General features: G+C 36.3%; 2 protein-coding genes across 2 annotated transcripts in view; one reads left to right on the top strand and one right to left on the bottom strand.

Moving 5' to 3' along the window:
* Nucleotides 1-819: 819 nt before the first annotated feature.
* LOC113234869 (serine protease snake-like) lies at nucleotides 820-10789 on the bottom strand. The gene is made up of 9 exons (XM_026470390.1): nucleotides 10716-10789; nucleotides 10441-10502; nucleotides 7330-7362; nucleotides 4220-4340; nucleotides 3865-3927; nucleotides 2535-2626; nucleotides 1995-2174; nucleotides 1549-1768; nucleotides 820-992 (listed from the first exon to the last, which is right to left on the bottom strand). The coding sequence occupies exons 1-9, from the start codon at nucleotides 10747-10749 to the stop codon at nucleotides 820-822; spliced, it is 978 nt and encodes a 325-aa protein (XP_026326175.1). The 5' UTR covers nucleotides 10750-10789.
* A 5884-nt stretch (nucleotides 10790-16673) lies between these two features.
* LOC113234900 (serine protease snake-like) overlaps nucleotides 16674-18942 on the top strand; it is a 5643-nt gene continuing 3374 nt past the window's right edge. The window contains exons 1-4 of the mRNA XM_026470421.1: nucleotides 16674-16914; nucleotides 17337-17478; nucleotides 18235-18303; nucleotides 18470-18540. Coding sequence (XP_026326206.1) covers nucleotides 16867-16914; nucleotides 17337-17478; nucleotides 18235-18303; nucleotides 18470-18540 — 330 coding nt within the window. The 5' untranslated portion in view covers nucleotides 16674-16866. The remainder of the gene's footprint in view (nucleotides 16915-17336; nucleotides 17479-18234; nucleotides 18304-18469; nucleotides 18541-18942) is intronic.

The raw sequence follows: 18942 nt of genomic DNA, 5'->3' as shown, positions 1-18942 counted from the left end.
CTTCAATGAGAATTGATATTAGTAATGAGAAGTTAGATAGGTGAGACTAGCGTAAAATCGCGATGGATGCCACAAACTTCTAGACGTAGCAGTGGGTACGTCCATCGTAGTTAATAATGGTGACGATCTTGTATTTAAGTTGAAATTAATAGCCTCCACTAATATCACTGGTAATATAAAGTGTGCGTAAAGTGACAAAGAATCGCTAAGTAAAGCTATAGTGTGTCATACCAAACAAAAAAAAAAGTCTTAAAAATTAATCAATATGTTAAATAAAATTGTTTAATTGTAATATTAAGTTTAATGAATGTCACGAGGTTTTACTACACTAAGAACTACACTACGAACATTAAGAAAACTTCATTCGATCCTTTTGGATCTAACTGAGCTACGGAACTTTTTTAAAGTGTGGTTCTTTGTAATAGAAGTCTCAGTTGAGTCTAATTAATTTAGACGTAAATCACAATACAGTACGGAGGCGGCGGCCATCATAGATTGAACAAGAATACTTGTCATCAACAAGATACTACAAAATAAAGACACCTGCACACGTCACAGTGCTGTTTTACTTAGCTATGACCATAACAGGAACGAACCAGCAAAACTCAGTAATTTTACTCAGCAAAACTCAGTAATTTTACTATTTGCTTGTTGTAGATCTTTGTTTTTATTTTTAACGACAAAGTTTGTAGTTGCGCCATCTGGGAGAAATCTATGAAAGTTATTGTTTGTTTAATACTTTTGCGTTCTTTTATTGCCACTAAATCTTACCTTGAAGGCTATCTAAAAAAGAGTATGGAAAAAAAATATATGGCATATTTAAATTACCTGGCAAGAATCAACCCCTCCAGCTAGTTTACCAGCACAAAGCTGATGTTCCTGCATTCCATCCCAATGTCTGTTGAAACGACGTCTGAGCAACTCGTCGCAAGTCCTTGACTCGAGGAGATTTATCACTGCGGCTTGTAATACTGGAGATGTTGTGCGTTTTGCTGTAAAGTTCAAGTCAACTTTTTATACATAATTTCGGTCACCTTCAAGGGTGATTACAATTTTCGTTCTTTACGTCTATCTTTTTGTAAGCAGATCTTCCTATAAAAGTATCTCAAAATATGATTCTTATTATTGAAGTTGTTTTTATTGGCATTATTGTCAAATTTGATATTGAAATTGAAATATAAAGTTTTCAAATCTAAATCCTGTATATTCGTTTTGTTTTTCAAAACTACTCAGCACTTTGGGTTCTTTACAGGTCTAATAGTCACGGTCTAATAGTGATTGGAATTGATATTATTAAACAGGATTTTTAAAATTTTTATCTCATTTTAACCTTGACGTCCCACTTGATCGTTCAATTACTTATAAGAAAGAAGCGAGCGTTACGACAAAAAATCAACTTCTGTTTGCATTAAGTGTTCTCTTAGGATATACCATGTGTATACTGTGGTTCTTAGATGTTTGTTTGATTTGATTTTAAAGTCGTCTTTTAGAATCTTATTGTTTTATTATTATTATTATCTTATTGTTATATTGTTTTAACAAACTCACCTGTTTCTACAACGCCCCATCCAGTAACAGTAGCATCCGGTCCAAGAGGGTCAGTATTGAATTCAGACCATAAACATGCTGGTTGAACATTGTCAGTGAATAAAACATCATATTCTAATTCCATAATAGCTATGTCATAATACTTTCTAGGTGATTTGTACTGGGGGTGTACTATGATTCTTGTTATATTTACGTCGACTGGTGCTAGACCGTTCGCCCACTGCAACAGCATTATTTGTATAGATGTATAATTATTATTATTATTGGTTCAAAGATTAAATTGAATTGAATTGAATCCACTTACGTAAGTATGGCATGCAAAGGTGTCTATTCTAATTTTTGTCATAGTTTTAATTGTTCCTGTTGTGGCGTTTTGAAATCGTAATACCAGTATCGCATATTTAGAATCAAATCTATAGAAAACATTCAATAGTATTATTAATTACCTCATCAATAATATTCTTATCTCCAAGTCTCACAATTTTCGGTATGATATCGGCTACTGTGGTATCCCGATCTGATGTTCTAGTGCAATGAGCAGCCGTTAAGGTGAATTTGGAGCTGATTAGAGAACTCCCACATTTGAATATCCATGTTCCAACTGCTGCTTTCCAGCCTACAGCTGCCTGTAAGAATGCAATACAGTAATTACATAAGAATATGTCTAACTGATATTAAATATCTTTAACAATAGCAATGTCTTTGATGAAATCCAAAAAAAAAATTTTCAGATGAGGTAAATAAATCAAAATAATTATATGTGAATTTTTAGGTTTCCGCTCTCAGTCATAGTCCCTAAATGGTAAGCGTTACTGTGTAGGTGCAAACGTGTGTGGTTAGATATGTATAATATGTCATGACTATGTTAACAATTTACTAAGCGATGATTACACACGTTTGTGATTCACAGAAGTAAAATTTTGAATAAAATTTTGATTATATTTTTCTGTAAGATTCACATGGTTTTTGAAAAAGGAATAGCTTACCATGTGAGGAAACTCGCCGGGTTTTGCAGTGCGACCTCCAATTGCGAAAGCAACACCAAAATGTGTAGAACTGAGTCTCCGATACTCTGAACCTGGACAAGGGCAATAAATTTAAGTTTTGGAATGTTATCCTTTTTTTGTTTAAGCACTTAACTGTTAGAAGATAAATAAGATAGAACTGTAGACTACCAGAAAGCCTAACATGCATAGAATATCACACAAATAATACCAAAACCAAGATTATGGAGTAACTATGGATGCTGTTATGGAAAACAATTTATAGGAAATCAAAAGATTTTGTGGCAACATTAGAAGTGTTGAAAACTTACGCTGTAAGGGTTGGGCCAGGTTAAAATGCAACGCTGAAGCATGCTGACGAATAGAATGAAACCCTTATTGTATTTTTGGCGTTATTTCATCAAGATTTAGAGACCCAATGCAGTGGGTAGATGGTGGCTGGAGGATCCAAAAGAATCAGGAGCTGGAAGACATCTTGTTTAAGCCCAATATCATCAGGAGAAATAAAGTCAGCAAGACTTCGTAGGCTCGGACACCTCGAAAAGATGCCAGCTTATAGGGCGGTGAAAAGGGTCTATGTAGGACATCCTAGAGGTCGCTGACCGGAGGTCGGCCCAAATACCGATAGAGGGGCCAAGTGGTGAAAGACTTCCGCGCCCTACATGCAGGAGCCCTATGAGGATATCGCACAAGATCGGGCGCGCTGGCTCCAACTCGTATCGGACGTCAAGACCACCCACTTCGGGTCGGTGAGCCAACGGAGTATTTATTATTATTGGGAGTAAGTAAGTAAACACCGTACTTTAAACTTAACAACACCTATATAACACATATTCATTAAATTGCCTATTAAGGGTTAGCTTGGGTTTACACTTACCGTATTTTGGTACCGTCATAATCATTACTAAGGTACCTATGAATTGCCGTTGTTAGTATTATGTGCCTATAGCTTCATGAGAACATTTGAATAACAATATCATCGAATAGGGAAATTAATTAAAAATATCCAATACATAAAATGCTAGATGAAGAGTTCTCGAGTTCGTTTCCATGTCGGAATGTGGTTTTATTTATTTATTTATTTATTTATTTAATTATTTGGCGAACCAACAGAATTACATATATTGGATTTCACAAAAGATTATGTGCTGCATTGTTCTTATATGTATTCCAATTACAGGTAAGCTCATCACTGATCCAAAATACTGACTCACAAACTTATACAGTACAATAATATACAAAATTTAGTTGTTTTAGTGGTTTTGTAGGTTGTCGGGTGTATTTGGTGTAATTGTCCATAATTATTACTCACATTCTTTGTCTAACTTCTGTGTAACTTCTCTGTAATGGGTTTGCCAAATGTACTCATAACATTCTGTAAATTAGAATATTTGTTAATAATAATATCATTTTAGTTAATCTTTTGCAACATTTTGAACCAGCGTTATTTGTATGTGTGTTCTATGATTATTATTAACATCTCGAACCCTTTGGTATATACATATAATAAAGGCACATGTGGTCATATGTCACAAGTGATTTTTGTGAAGCTGTCATTTTACAGAAGTGGCCTTATACCGAAGGTGCGATATGTTGAAGTTTTTTTTCACACAAGACGTTTGAACGAATTTTGAAACTTATCACTCTAAATATGATGGTCATATTACTTTGTGTACTGATCCGTCGTCCAGGCTTTCTGAAATCTGGCATCTCAGGAGGTTTGATCAGGCATGGATCCTCATCAGGTAGTGCCGGTGTATCATCGCGTGTTCGCTCTGAAGGGGTTATCTGGAATTTATAAATACCAGAGATTTTAAAACGCTTCCTTTTTAACAATCTTCAAATCGCAGTGTTATGAATTGTACAGTCGTTGCCCCAAAGTACCAGGAGTCAAGATCCAATTGAGAACACGATTGTACTGGGTTTTAATTGGGATATAAGTATTCTAGTATTATATAATAATACGATATTAGTCTATATTATTTTAATTCATGCTATTTTTAACCGACTCTAAAAAAGAAGGAGGTTCTCAATTCAACTGTATTATTTGATTTTTTGTTTGCATGTTACGCGATTATTTGAACCGGTTTTGAATATTCTTTTTCTGTTAGAAAGAGGGTACCTTAGTATTGCTACCATTTAAATTTAAAGAAAATAGTCCAGTTTTAACGGTGGCAAACAAAGGGATGAATCTGGTTTCGCGCACTTCTTAACCGGATTCAATAAAACTTGGCAAATCAATTCCACGAACTTTTTGAGGTTGGTTTGTTTTAAATTAAGTTTTAACATTTTGTAATTCCTGTACTTTTTTCTTATTTATTTTAGATATACTTTTAGTATACATAAATTGTTAATAATATTAAAACATCATCATAATGCAACGTGTAACGTTATATATTAAATGTCGAAAATCATTTCTTGAAATCGTAAAAGGGTCGCCACAGGACATACTCTGCCTAGTGTGTGACAGTTGGCCCTATACAACCTATAAATTCGTACCACTTTTAAAGGGGAACTGTGAAAACAAAAGTAACTGTTTTAACTGCCTTCGTGGTCGAACCGTTACCACCACAAAAAGATCTCGGGTTCGAAGTCAAAGTCAAAGTCAAAAAATCATTTATTCCATAGGTAAAATTTTTACACTTGAAAACGTCATTTTTTAAGCTACTGCTCGTTCAATACGCTTCCCTGGAGAAGAACGAGCAAGAAACTCTAGGGATTGCTCTTTTCAAATAAACTTAAATGCTATAGAATACATTTTGAATCATATTAGTGTGGAATCGAGATTCACGTTGTCTTTCCATACATCTTTATCTAACACGTAGTCTACAATTTTGTAATGTGTATTTTATATTACTTAATACTTACTTAGTATTTTGCAATACTTTTAATGTAAGTTTTAAACTTAGGAAATGGTAATCTTAATATATGCTCCGGAATCTTATTGTGAAAACGTATACAGTTCCCCATAAAAGAATCGTTTACCTTATTTAAACGAAAACGTGGTACCATGAGTTTGGACTTAATTCTAAGGTTAATATTACGGATATCTTCTTTCTTTACGAAATTATGTATTTATTTTACGGGCATATAAAATATTTGAGTAAATGTATTGTGATGCCACAGTCATGATACTAGTCTCCTTAAACTTTTCTCTGAGAAAAACCCTACAACCTAAACGGTACACAGGACTCGATTCCCGGACCGGGAGAAATATTTTTATGGCCTACTTTTATTTCTCTCGTGATTTTGGGTATAATTTGTCGGTGTCTATGTTCTTCTTAGTGCGGGCTATGAGTGTGTGCGTTTAAAAAAAAACTGTAACCATGCACAATGTTTTTAGGCATGACGTCACGTTTGCAATGCATCATCATCATCATCATCATCATCAGCCTATTGCAGTCCACTGCTGGACATAGGCCTCCCCTAATGCACGCCATTTCGCCCTGTTCTCGGCTTAAAATATAAAGTTAATTTAACTGCCTTCGTGGCCGAACGTTTTCCATGCCGGACTGCCACGCAGAGGTCCCAGGTTCGATTCCCGGGTCGGGAGAAATATTTATTTGTATGGCCTACATTTATTTCTCTCGTGAGTTTGGATGTAATTGGTGGTTGTCTAATTCTGTGGACCTGTTCTGTTTTTATTTTAATTTTGTTTTTTTTTTCACAAAATTGTTTTTTGTTTTGTTTTTTTTCGAATTTTGTTTTTGTTTATATGTGTGTCCGTGACACCCGCGAAATGTTATGTTCACAACATTCGAGGAACATAACATTAGTAAATAAAGATAAAAGATAAAGATAAAGATAAAGATCGATTTTTTGTGGAAGTAGGTACAATAAGTTCATCAGATCAGTTCAATACATTAACAGTGCTACTACAACCAGTTTCGTCGAAACATACAAATATAATTAGTGGTGGTCGCATAATGTGCAAAATATTATAATTAAAAATAATAAATATGTAAAGAAAAAAATATAACAAAATACATTTCCAAGCCTTCATAAAATATGCGCATGTCGAAAATGAATGAAAGTCAATAATATCATAAATTAGTTAAATACATCTGTAAGCTTATGTAATCTTACTAGATATAAAAACAATTATTATTGGGACCTAAATCCATCTGGTATTCATATAATCATTTATATTATAAAAACATTTATCAATTAAATACTGCTTACATTTATTCTTAAACAAATCTACATGTAATTCACGGATAGATTTTGGGACTCTATTATATAATCTTGGCAGCATACAGAGCACACTTTTTTGACATAAATGCAGTTTTATGTGGCATCATAGATACTGCATCATTATCTCTCCTATTCCTACGTCTTACTTCCACAAGTTTGTTGAACAGATTAGGGTTTGTTTTGACAAATAATACTGATTCTAGAATATACAATGATGGCACCGTTAGCATATGTATTATATTTTTTTTAAATAGGGCAAACAAAAAAATAAATATGGCTGTTTACAAAGATGGCGTAAAATAAAGTTGGCGTAGTGCTCGAGGCATCGATTTGTGAAGTCAAATAAACATAATTATTATTATAGTATAAAACTAACGGGACTTACTCGCGTAGTATTTTAGTCGGAAGCGTCATCTTCATCTAATGAAGACCATCGATTATGGTTGAAACTAGTCGGACCGTTTCCGACTAGAATACTACGCAAGTAAGCCCCGTTACTTTTATACCTACTATAATGAGTGATAACCGCGTTAGTTTTCGAAATAAAATATTATTATTATTATAAAATGTTCGTTCAACTTACATCTGCGTATCCCCAGGACCATTGTTCGTCTTGCTGTAATTAAAAAAAAAAAAGATTTTTATTAATGCAAAGATCATTGACTTACAATTATATGGACGTCGGGTCCGCGCTAAAAAGTGTCCGCACTTGTAAGGCGCTAAAATCGTACACAGAGCGCGACACTCCGCTTTAGTCTTCATTTGTTCTACGGACAGCGCGATACTGCAATGACATAACAATTTAAATTTGGAATAGGTTGACTTGGGACATTTTTTTCGTGGTTTTTGTATTAGACCCGTCGTCCATTTATTTGTAAGTCAATGGCAAAGATCAATAAAGAGTACAATGAAAAATTTCTTCAATCTATAGTGCTAGCACGAAAAGGCGTAACTTGCGCGAGAGCGACATAAAGCGGGAGATACTTCTAATCTCCTAAAGAGATCTCGCGCTTTATTATTCCAATTATATATTCATCAATTATTTATTCCAATTATGTCGTAACGTTTTTTTATAGTTAGACGACAGTCGCTTCTAGCCAGTTCCCTAGACTAGATCGCGACGACAATTTATCGATTAACGGCACCCGCCTTGCGTTTTGCACGACAGAATCGATTGAAGCTCCGATTATCTGTCGTCACATTTTTATCGTGAAGATTTATCTATTATCGGACGACTGTCGTTGTAGCTCTTCCCAATATCACGACGGTTTTCACAAATTACATACAAACTCACGAGAGAAGTAGATGTAGACGTTAGAAATATTTCTCCCGACCTGAGAATTGAACCCGAGACCGCTGCGTGTAACATACACAAAGAGGGATAAGTATGTTGTCCCTATAGCTTAAAAGGTTTTTGTTTTGAAATGGCTGGCTAGTAAACTTAACGTCATTGTCAATATGAGACCCCCAGGTCTGGATGTTCTGCGAAGTGCCTCAGGGTGGATTCCGTTGCTCACGTACTCAAAGTAGATTTTCCTAGTTTGAGACCAAGCAGTTAGTGTAGTTCTGTTTGAGGTACTATAACAGCGAATTTGAAGGTCACGATTACGAATTTGACGTGAATACCTATTGCTGTTTCCGCTAGCACTATAAACAAAACAACAAGGTCAGGCATGTTGTTTTGTAGCATGCTCTGAAGCACGAATTAATTACATAAACAACATGTCTCTACATTTGATACTTTTAGTAAGTTTTAGATTTTAGTAGCATCAGAGCTCCTTGTGAAAGAGTTCGTCCAGGGAAGTACTACCACCTTACCTATTTCTGCCGCCAAGCAGTAATGAGACTATTACTGAGTTCCGGTTTTGAAGGGTAAGGGTGCTGGTGAAATAACAACAAACAACAACAACCCTCACACTCATAGCTCCGCACCCGCGCGGGTTTCTTTAAAAACCCCGTATCGCAGGTGCCATGGACACACATATAAACAAAGACAAATTGCATCCAAACTTACGAGAAAATAAATGGGGATCATACAAATAATTCAGGCTTGGGAATCGAACCCGGGATCTCTGCGTGACAGTCCAGTATGGTAATCGTTCGGCCACGGAGGCAGTTAAATTAAAAGCATATGGGACTTGCCAACTTATGTCTCAGGGTGACAGGCGCAGTGGACAGGCGTTTAGCTTACCATGACTTGCTCGTCCCGTCACTTGATATTATATAAAAAAAAAAAAAAACTATTTGGTGCCCGCGACGTTATCTGTGAAGAATACGTACTTAGGCGAGCCTACTGTACTTCAGGAATGATTGGTTCTGCATAAAAACTTTCATCGCTTATTTCACCATAATTTTTAATTCCCCTATTCTTTATTAAATTATATCCGGATGCGGGTTGAAACCTTTTACAAATAAAAAAGTTTTATAACACGAGTACTTCTGACATAGCATTCTGACATAGAATATACGTCTATGCACACTCTATTAGATTGTACCGTCCGTATTTTGTAGAAAGGGTGAAAACGCCATCTTGAAAAAATTTTCAGGCCCAGCATATTTTAAGTTTTAATGACTGTTTAAAATTATTTACACTAGGGAAGTAGCGAAATCCTGTACCGATGTACACACACACTGACAGCCACAAATGATACCCAAACTCGCGAGAGAAATAAATATAGGCCGAATATTTTACAATCTGTAAGGTCCGAAAACAACTTCTAATTAATTGGGTATGTATTGGGGAAAATATGAATACTTTAGAAATAACTTAAAAGAGCAATTTTGTTTAACCGACTTTAAACAAAGGAAAAGGTTCTCAATTAGCTGTATGTTTTTTATGTATGTTACGCAATAACTCCGGCTGTGATTTGTGAATCGATTTTGATGATTCTGTTTTTGTTGCAAAGAGGGTACCTCCATAGTGGTCTCATTTCATTTTGAAGAAAATCATCCACCTCTAAGGTTGGCTGAACACGCATGAACATTCATTTTTATAAATAGCGCCTAAATATTACTTAAGGAGCAATTATTTTAACGGTTGGTTTTGCTATTCTCCAATTCAAGGCGTCTTTCTCTCTCAATATACTTTGAGTAATGAGAACCGATTTTTATTATCTCCTGTGTCAAGTCCTGTATAGTGGCGAACTAGGGGATATTTCAATAAAACTTGGCAAATAGATGTAATTCCACATACTTTTGAGGTCGGTTTTTTTAGTATTCTGTACTGAGATTATTATTATTCTGTTCTGAAATTATTCAATACAAATATGTCTTCTGTGACACTAAATTATGAGCATTAAAATTATGTTGTCATGGTTTTTATGTTACTATGTGACGAAACGAACAATTCCTGCGCCTGGTGGTAAGTGACACGCCTATCCATAGCATTTGCAGTGCCACTCAGAGCTAAATCGCAATCTGAAGGGCACTGCCATTGCGCCCGTCAACCTGTGACATAAGCAGACAAGTTTGATGTACATGCAATGCAGAAATAGGTTAGGTGGCAGTACTTCCCTGGACGAACCCTTTCACAAGGATAACATACATACAAGGGTGACATAAATTGTGACAATTAACATGGTTACTTTATTCAAATTGTTACAGTTCTACCTTTTGGTTCATTTTGTTAGTATTAGGGACACATAAGTGAAGAAATAGACTACTTATAAAACCATTGTGTAATAAATGTACTTACTCGTCTTTTTCGTGTGGAATGTCTAATATTTGAGTTATAAGCCTTCTCTAATTGCAATAATCCTGTAACAAGAATTACTCTGATTAATTAGTGGTCAGGATGAAGTCCAATACGATACACTTAAAGCTTCAACTATTTTAATCGTGTAGGAAATCTTCCTTAGAAGGTTTGATTGACTTGGTTAGGAGGTTTAGCCCTTCGAAGACCAGCGAGGTTCTCATTGAAAAATCGGTCTTGAAGGATTGTCCATTGTGACGTCTGTGGAATATTATTACCTATGTAAATAAACAACACTAAACGGCACTTCATTTCACTGGTTAATATTACGGATTTGAAGAACAGTTAGTTAAAATATATTTTTATGTAATATAATATTACTTCACATTAAAATTTAATTTTTTATTTAATACAAACGTATACACGTCTGGCCAGACGAGGCGATGTGAAAATTAAGCAAACTGGTTTAGAAGCGACAGTCAAGGACGGTTACAGTAAACAAGGTAAATACCCTGCTCATTACTATGACTTATAATACAACATAGTCGTACTGTTTAAATATTGTATTCTAGAAAATCAGTTAATGGCATTGTATTTATAACAGTTGTCTTCGTAAGTTTATAGCTTCTGCGTATTTAGATGTGAAACATCCGTAGGCGTCATTGCCGTTTAGCCATTGTAGGATGTCATTTATAATAAATATTGTGAATTATAAATGTAATATACATAATTGTAACTTTTTCATTAAAAAAACCGAGATCAAAAGTTTGCTTATCGGATTTTTCAGTTTCCATGGGTGTGATGGGTTTTAAACCATCCCCATTGTACAGTACTTGCAATAGAGGATCTGTACCATGTATTGGTGGAGTGTAACGGTAACGTTACTCTGAGGGGTACAATGTTTGGGAATGTAAGTTTATGCAATGGGCAAATTAATTATTGACTCAGAGAGCCTGTATGTATTGGAGTTCTAAACTTTACAAATATTTGAAGATATCTCTGGGGTAGGTAAAATAAGAAAATAGGTTCAATAATGAACATATTCCAGTAATCCTCTCATGAGGCTACTATAGTCGCTCAAAGTGACTAAAGCCTTAATAAAAATTGATTTAAAAGATTCCGACTTCTTGGTGACAGTGAGTCTGCTACGGACTCCTTTGTACATTTTGTATTTACTTTTATGTCAAAAAGTCGGCTTTCATTTGTGGAAAATAAATAGTAATTTGTGATAGCCGAAACCAACCCGGAACAACATCAGGGACCACCTCAAGAGTATAATAAACGCTTTGAAATATAAAAAATAATTCAAAATCGGTGCTCAATTGATGGAGAAATTAGTGAATACACGGACTTGCCTGTAAAATTTGAGGATTTCCTTCGATTTTCATAGGATCTCCTCATCAGATTCTGACTTGGTGACAATGGAACCACCACGAGGACGCACTTTTTCAAACAAAAGAATAATTTTCAAAATCGGTCCACAAATGACAGACTCTCTGAAAACATACATAATACATACATATAGCCGAACATATGAGCTTTCTATCAGGTGAGATGGGGGTCAAATGCGCACCTAATTATTTATTAAAAAAAATAATTTAGAAAGAGCAGCTCCTAGAGTTTCATACTCATTCTTCTATTCAGGAGAATCTGTATGTATTAATAATTATAGAAGGTAGGTTTGCCAGCGAACTCTATATGAACGAACTATGAACGAATTTTGAATATTTACGAATTAAATTCAATTAAGTCCTATATACATGATGTATGCAAAAATAAAAGAACGTGTCCGAGTGCAGCAGTAGATTTCTTGTGAAAGAGTTCATCCAGGCAAGTACTGCCACCTTACCTATTTCTGCCGCTAAGATATAGATAATGAGAGCATTACTGGGTTACGATTTTGAAGGGTAAGTGTGCTGGTGAAAATACAAGCACTTGGGAGTTGTCAACTTATGTCTCAGGGGGACGGGCGCAGCGGCAGTGTTCCTTAGTTTTTTCTCCGTAACTTGGTATAATAAAAAAATATTGCAATCCTTGGGAAACTTGTGAAGGAAACCGCAGCGGGCTAAGGACCAGATCTTTTCCTCAAGGAGAACCTTACCTAGTACAGGTGGCGACGACGCTGATCCTTTGTTTTTGGTGGAATATATACCACTAGATTTCTAATGGCAATCTATTGGTCAGTTTGTATCCTAGCTTTGGCGAACGTAGCCATAGAGATCCCAGGTTCGGTTCCCGGGCCGGGAGAAATATTTGTATGGCCTACATTTATTTCTCTCGTGAGTTTGGGTGTAATTTGTGGTTGTCCATGTATGTGTCCATGGCACCCGCGATACAGGGTTTTCCTAGTGCGGGGCTAGCTTGAGTGTGTGCGTTATTACATGTATTATTAATTAAAGAGAAGGCTCGGTACACATAATTTTTGTTGCAATATTGTTAGAGCGACGAATAGCGCCGAAATAAGGGCCATCCATCACTGGCAACTCATCCGTCAAATGGGCCTATCATTTTAAAATATTAATTTTCGTTTGCACTGAAATCACAAATTAGAAAGCTGAAATAGTACAACGCCAACAACTGATCTTTGTGTACGTCTCCGCATATTCCAAAAATATTCTGTATTCATATATAAGATAATATCGCTAACTATGGGGGGCTGTTCCATTCGGTGGTGTGGGAAAAACAGCAACACATCTAATTACAAAACAAACGGAATTACATTTCATCGGTAGGTACTTAAATATTAAATATGTAATTTTTAAATACTCGTCCATTATAGCAAAGCTCAAGTTAAACTGGTCTATTTGAAGTGAAACAAATGACAACACCCGTCAATTGTTTCGAATTCGGGCTGGCCAATCGGAGCGCAGTTGTCACCGTAATGATTTGGCAGAATAGTTTTCAAACAAATTAAATGATATTTCATCTCTATTTCTGGTTATATACTCGATGGACAGAAACAAAGTATTGCTGCTTTATAAGCAGTTAGGTTTACATGATTGAAGAACACGTCTTTTCTCTTCGAGAATTTTGATGGGACTGACAACGGAACGAAGCAAATTAGGAATGACGAAGAAAAATAATAAGAGAACGATTCAAAATTTCAAAAGTAAGTGGACGGGTACCAGAGAAAAGGGTGATGAAAAGCTGGAATGACGGTGAAAGAGTCACACGTTGAGTCAGTGTTAAACAATCTTAAAAAAAATAGTTGAACACACAACGTTGCGGAGTAATCAATTCACTCCGAATTCTAAGAATCATCGGTGTTATTCAAAGTCAAATTCAAAGTCAAACATTATTTATTCCATAGGTACAATAGGTAAAATAAATTTACACTTGAAAACGTCACGTTTAAGCTACTGCTCGTTCACTACGCTGACCTCCCTGAGAAGAACAAGCAAGAAACTCTAGGGATTGCTCTTTTCAAATAAACTTAAATGCTATGGAATACACTTTGAACCAAATTTGTGTGGATTCTGGAGCCATGTCGTCTTTCCATGCATCATTATCTAACACGTAGTCTTCAGTTTTGTAATATGATTTTTCGATCAAAATATTATTAATGTAGTTTTTAAACTTAGGAAATGATAAACTTAATATATGCTCCGGAATCTTATTGTAAAAACGTATACAGTTCCCCATAACAGAGTTGTTTACCTTTGTTAAACGAAATCGTGGTACCATGAGTTTGGACTTAGCTCTAAGGTTAATATTAGTCAGTCTCCTTAAACTTTCGAGAAATCCGAGAGTCTAGACGGTATATAGAACGAATCGCTCGTTTTTGCAATACAAATATGGTTTGAATATCTGCCGCTTTATCCCACATGAGAAAGGACATTATACTATGGAAGTAACTAAAGTAAACTAGTCTAGCAGTACTAACATCGGTAAGCTCACGTATTCTGCGGACTGCGTATGCAGCGGAGCTTAATCTGCTTGTGCATAATTTCATTGAAGCCACTCCACATATTTCCTTATCGGCTGTGATAAAATAAAAATTTTATGTATTTTGTTGGGACGAAGTGAAGAGAGACCTACGCATCCTGCACGCAGACAAGTAAAGATAAAGATAAAGATATACGTGGGAGGCGATCGCACAAGATACGCCCTTCCAACTCGTATCGGAGGCCTAGACTCACTTCGGGTTACTGAGCCAGCGGAGTACGTGAGCCTTCTGTTGGATGATGGCGTTTCATCGATAGCTTAAGGGTCTGTACTACCTCAGTTTGAATTTAAATTTTTCACGTACTAATACGGTTCATTTTGCTTCGGTCGAGTGCCAGGGACACTCACTGGCTTTATTTCAGAATTTATTTTTTTTACAAACTAAATTCGAGCTATTTGAAAAATGTATATGGTATACTATACGTGTTCTATTTAGTTCAGTTGATATAAAAAAAAAACTTTGGTATTTGTAAAGTACTTATTGAATACAGCGGTTTTCCAGCAAATTTCGAGGTAAGTTTGTGTTTTTTTCCTATTGAGAAAATTTATAGGAATCGTGTTTTCGATGTGAAGAGCTATCCCTATCTACTGACCCGAGAGAAAGGGAGTTCCGGAGAGACTACTGGCTCCCCGTAAGACCAGAGTACGGCGAACGTCCAGGCCTAGCCCTCCGCCAGTGATACGCCTTCACGAGCGTCTCTGGTGGACCCGGACTTAGATATGGACTTGCCGGGGTTTGTGGTTAGCTGTACCATGTGCATGTGGTTCATGCCGCGCGCAGCTAGCGCGTCTTCGTAGCGGTCTAGACGAGGGCCTAAGGCGACGAGACGCGCGAGGCACGTGACTTGCGCTTTTAGTTTGAAACTATGTCAGGACGTTGTCATAGGACACTGCGACATCTCCGGTGCTAGCCCGGAGAGTAGTATAGGATGAGTTAGATATCCTCTGGTCCCTCCAGGTGCGTAGCTGTCTGGGAACTGGAGAGACGCTTCGGCGTCGGCAGGTGAGCGTTTTCTCACGGTTGTCAATCTTCTTCAAAGTGCAGTTTCATTAAGATGTTTTCCTTCACTGGAAAGCTAATGGTAAATTTCAAACTAAATTTCGCTGATAAATTCCGAAAAACTGAGAGGTGCGGGCCCGGATTCGTATGCGAACCCACGGCCTCTGCCGGAGAAGCGGCAAGTCACACCATCCTCCAAACTAGTAAATAATTTGGAAAACCACAAATGATTTTAAAACAAATATTTTCCCTATATTCATTGGACTTTGCGTACATAATTTCCTACGTGATAACGATTTTGTATGCGGTTTCCCATTACGCTTTGTATATTACATATTACGTGTTATTAACGTATATATAATATATATTGTAGTTCCTGTATATAAACAGGATTTATGAATTAATTTCATTAGTTAATTAGTGATATTCGTGAGGTGTGAAGTTTACAGTGCCTGAAATTCAGCATTACTAAAAAAATGAAGTTTATTCAAATTACTTTGGTGAAATTATTAGTAGGTAAGTAACTTAGTTTTCATAATTTTATTGAATTTATTGTAGCCGTGGTAGCATAACCGTTGGACCATGGTTGGACCTACTGTTTCTCAAGCAGAGGTCGTGGGTACGAATTCGAAAGCTCGCGCCTTGAGTTTTTCGGAATTTACGCGTGAATTTTAATTTGAAATTTACCGTGAGTTTTTCGTTAAAGAATTCTGTCAAAAAAACTCTTTATTACGAAAGCTAACAGTTATCTTATAAATTAACTGAAATGTTTAATTAATCCAATCTCCTTTGGCAGCTTAGTATTAATTTTTGGCAACATGACATATGCAGTTTTAGTTCCATATGATTCTATACACAACATATTATTACATTTTCGTGCAACATTTTTAAACATTTTACAAATTTTGGCAATAAAATTGAACACTTATAAATATAAAGTCTCTAATATAAGGACTGAAAGCTCTCTGGCTTCCAGGAACTCAGAGTATCATTACAAAAGGTACAAAGTTGCCACTGGCAAAGTTAGGCGCATTTACGCCATGCGCTTCTCGGCTACTTCGGCCGCGGAATTCGCGCCTTTTAACTTGTACGGACATTGTAGGTGGCTTATTATACTCTATATTAAAATGCTAAGAAAAGGCTTGACTATTAATACTTATATTATGTTTTCAGAATTATTTTGCAGTCTATCAGTGACATCTGCAGCAAACTTGAATGATGAATTAAAAAATTCAATTAAATTCAAAAATCATGTAGAAAAAAAACTGCTAAGAGTTGATAAGGAAACGTCTAATACAGACTATTCTTATAAACAAATCGGCAAAGAAGCAGAAAAAGATCCTGTCGCTAATCATATAATTCTTAAATTCCAAAATCAAGTTTATCGTGTAATAGACCATACAAGATCCCAAAGACCAGAATTTTCTCAAACCGTAACTCCACGTCCTGAAGAAAAAAGACGCCAATACACCCGAAATCCACCAATGAAGATTCCAGCAAAGCCACGTTACAGTTTTTCGAATGTAATGCCTGTGAGTAACTTCTTCAATTATTATTTCCAATTTTTAAGTACTTTACAAGACATTGTGTCGCCAACATTAGCAGTGTTGTTACGACAGAAGAAACAAAGAGTTCGTCCAGTCTTACCTACTTCCGGTGGGACTTGTCAACATACGAGCGCAGTGGCAGTACCCCTAAGATCTTTGCAATTTAAACCTCTGAATGCGCAGAACTCGTTCGTCCCGTTACTTGGTACCTGTTATAAGGTAACCGGCGCATTGGCGGTACTCCTCAGATTTTTGCGATTTACAGCTTTGAGTGACATTGCATCTGATATGGGCACGATTTGTTTGTTCCGTTATTTGGTATCAAAAAAAAAATTCTTTGTGACACTTCTTTCGATTTTGTTCTTTATCGTTTTGTTTTCTTAATGAAAATGTTTTTATGGTTTCAGGTAAATCCTAGAGTAAAACTGAACAAGGCTATCCGGAGAATGGATCAATATTTACAATGGAACAACTCGTGCTCAATGAATTCATTGCGTTCGCCATTGCCCCCAGACTTCAGAGGTGACGTTCAACGGATTAGTGAAGCTAGTAAGTAATTCTACAGACCTATCTCAGTCACTTCCATATTCTGCAACACTATGGAACGCGTACTCAACAACTGTCTCCTGTCGTACCCTATAGACAACGACCTCCTCAGAGATCGCCAGTACGGATGCCGACGAGGGCGATCTTCTTGTATATGCCTGTCACATATGGAGCGAGGATATAGAAAAGCAAGGCGAAGCACTTGCAGATTTCTTTAATGAACGTTCCATTCGAGTGGTCTTAGAAGGCTCTTTCCTCAAGGTTCCGTAAAGTCTGCAACACTCTTTAGGTAGGTATAGAGATAGCCGACCGTCTCCTGTTATTTGAAATGGACCTGTCGTCCAATCTGAACTTCGGCAGATACATTGAATCCATGGCCAAAAATGCAGCCAAGAAGCTTGGCATTCTCTCTAGGGTGAGGCGTTACTTCAAACCGGGACAGTTGTTTCAGCTGTATCAAGCACAAGTCCGGTCACACGACCGACTCCATACAGATGGAGTACCGCTGTTACCTTTGGCATGGCTCTGCTACATACCAACTGGCCACTCTGGATTCAATTGACAAGCGTGTCAATAGGCTTATTGGTGACTCGGAACTATTCCCGAGTCACCTATAAGCCTTGTCAGGAGTTTTTATAAAAAAGTTATGTGTTATTAAGTATTTAGTTATAAAGTCTAATACAAGAGCACTTTCGGTGAACTTGTTAACTTTATGTCTTAGGGTGACTATACAATCCTAATCGCATTTTTTTGTTTTAGAATGTCTGGAATACATCTGGAAAATAAAAACCGAAGAAGAAATCAACAAACGCGTGGACACGTGCTATAGTAAGTATCTTGTATCTGCAGGTGGATGTTTCATAAAGTCAAAATTCAAAAGATTAGTTATTCTTTGTTCTTGCCATTCAGTTGGGTCTAGACGGAATTGAATGAAACAATAATTATAAGAGTTGGTATTCAAAGGTTTACTTATTAATATTTTGTTTTTTTTTAGGGCGAAATGAAATCGATATTTCCAAAATTCCCAACGGTATCGATGCGGGATATGGGGAGTTTCCGCATATGGTAAGTTATTAAACGATAATAACACTAACATCACATTAGTGCCAGAAACGAATTCGCTTGCGTTTCAACAACATGGTTTCAGGTTTTTTGATGCTCATTTGTCTTAGTTTTGAGTCTCAACATGAAATTGCCGAAGTTAATTTATACAATTTTAATTTTTTTTGCCTGCTGCTTTTGCAAATTTAAAATGATCATTTAAATACACACTCGTAGGTTACCTAAAAATAGTGTTACCTAGAATGCAGTTCATTTATAATTTCATAGATCAACTAATATAGACGGAACTGTTAATATACAGGGTGTAAATTTGAGACGGGGCAGCAAGGCCAGCCACCTTTAACGTTGTAGTTACAGGAAAACGGTTCTAGAAGACTATCCATGAATTTTGAAAATATTTTGATT

The sequence above is a fragment of the Hyposmocoma kahamanoa genome, unplaced genomic scaffold, assembly GCF_003589595.1.
Source record: "Hyposmocoma kahamanoa isolate Upper Pololo Valley unplaced genomic scaffold, ASM358959v1 86, whole genome shotgun sequence".
NCBI classification, from domain to species: domain Eukaryota; kingdom Metazoa; phylum Arthropoda; class Insecta; order Lepidoptera; family Cosmopterigidae; genus Hyposmocoma; species Hyposmocoma kahamanoa.
Note: the sequence above shows the minus strand (reverse complement) of the source record. Positions and strands in the feature narration are given on the sequence as shown.

Excerpts from the sequence above, each read along its gene's own strand:
- LOC113234869 (XM_026470390.1), bottom strand. The coding sequence starts at position 10,749 with ATGAAGTGCCGTTTAGTGTTGTTTATTTACATAG. Across the intron at positions 10,503-10,715 it reads AGTGTTGTTTATTTACATAG|GATTATTGCAATTAGAGAAG; the intron begins GTAATAATATTC and ends TTCTTGTTACAG. Across the intron at positions 2,627-3,864 it reads ACAGAAGTTAGACAAAGAAT|GTTCAGAGTATCGGAGACTC; the intron begins GTGAGTAATAAT and ends GCCCTTGTCCAG.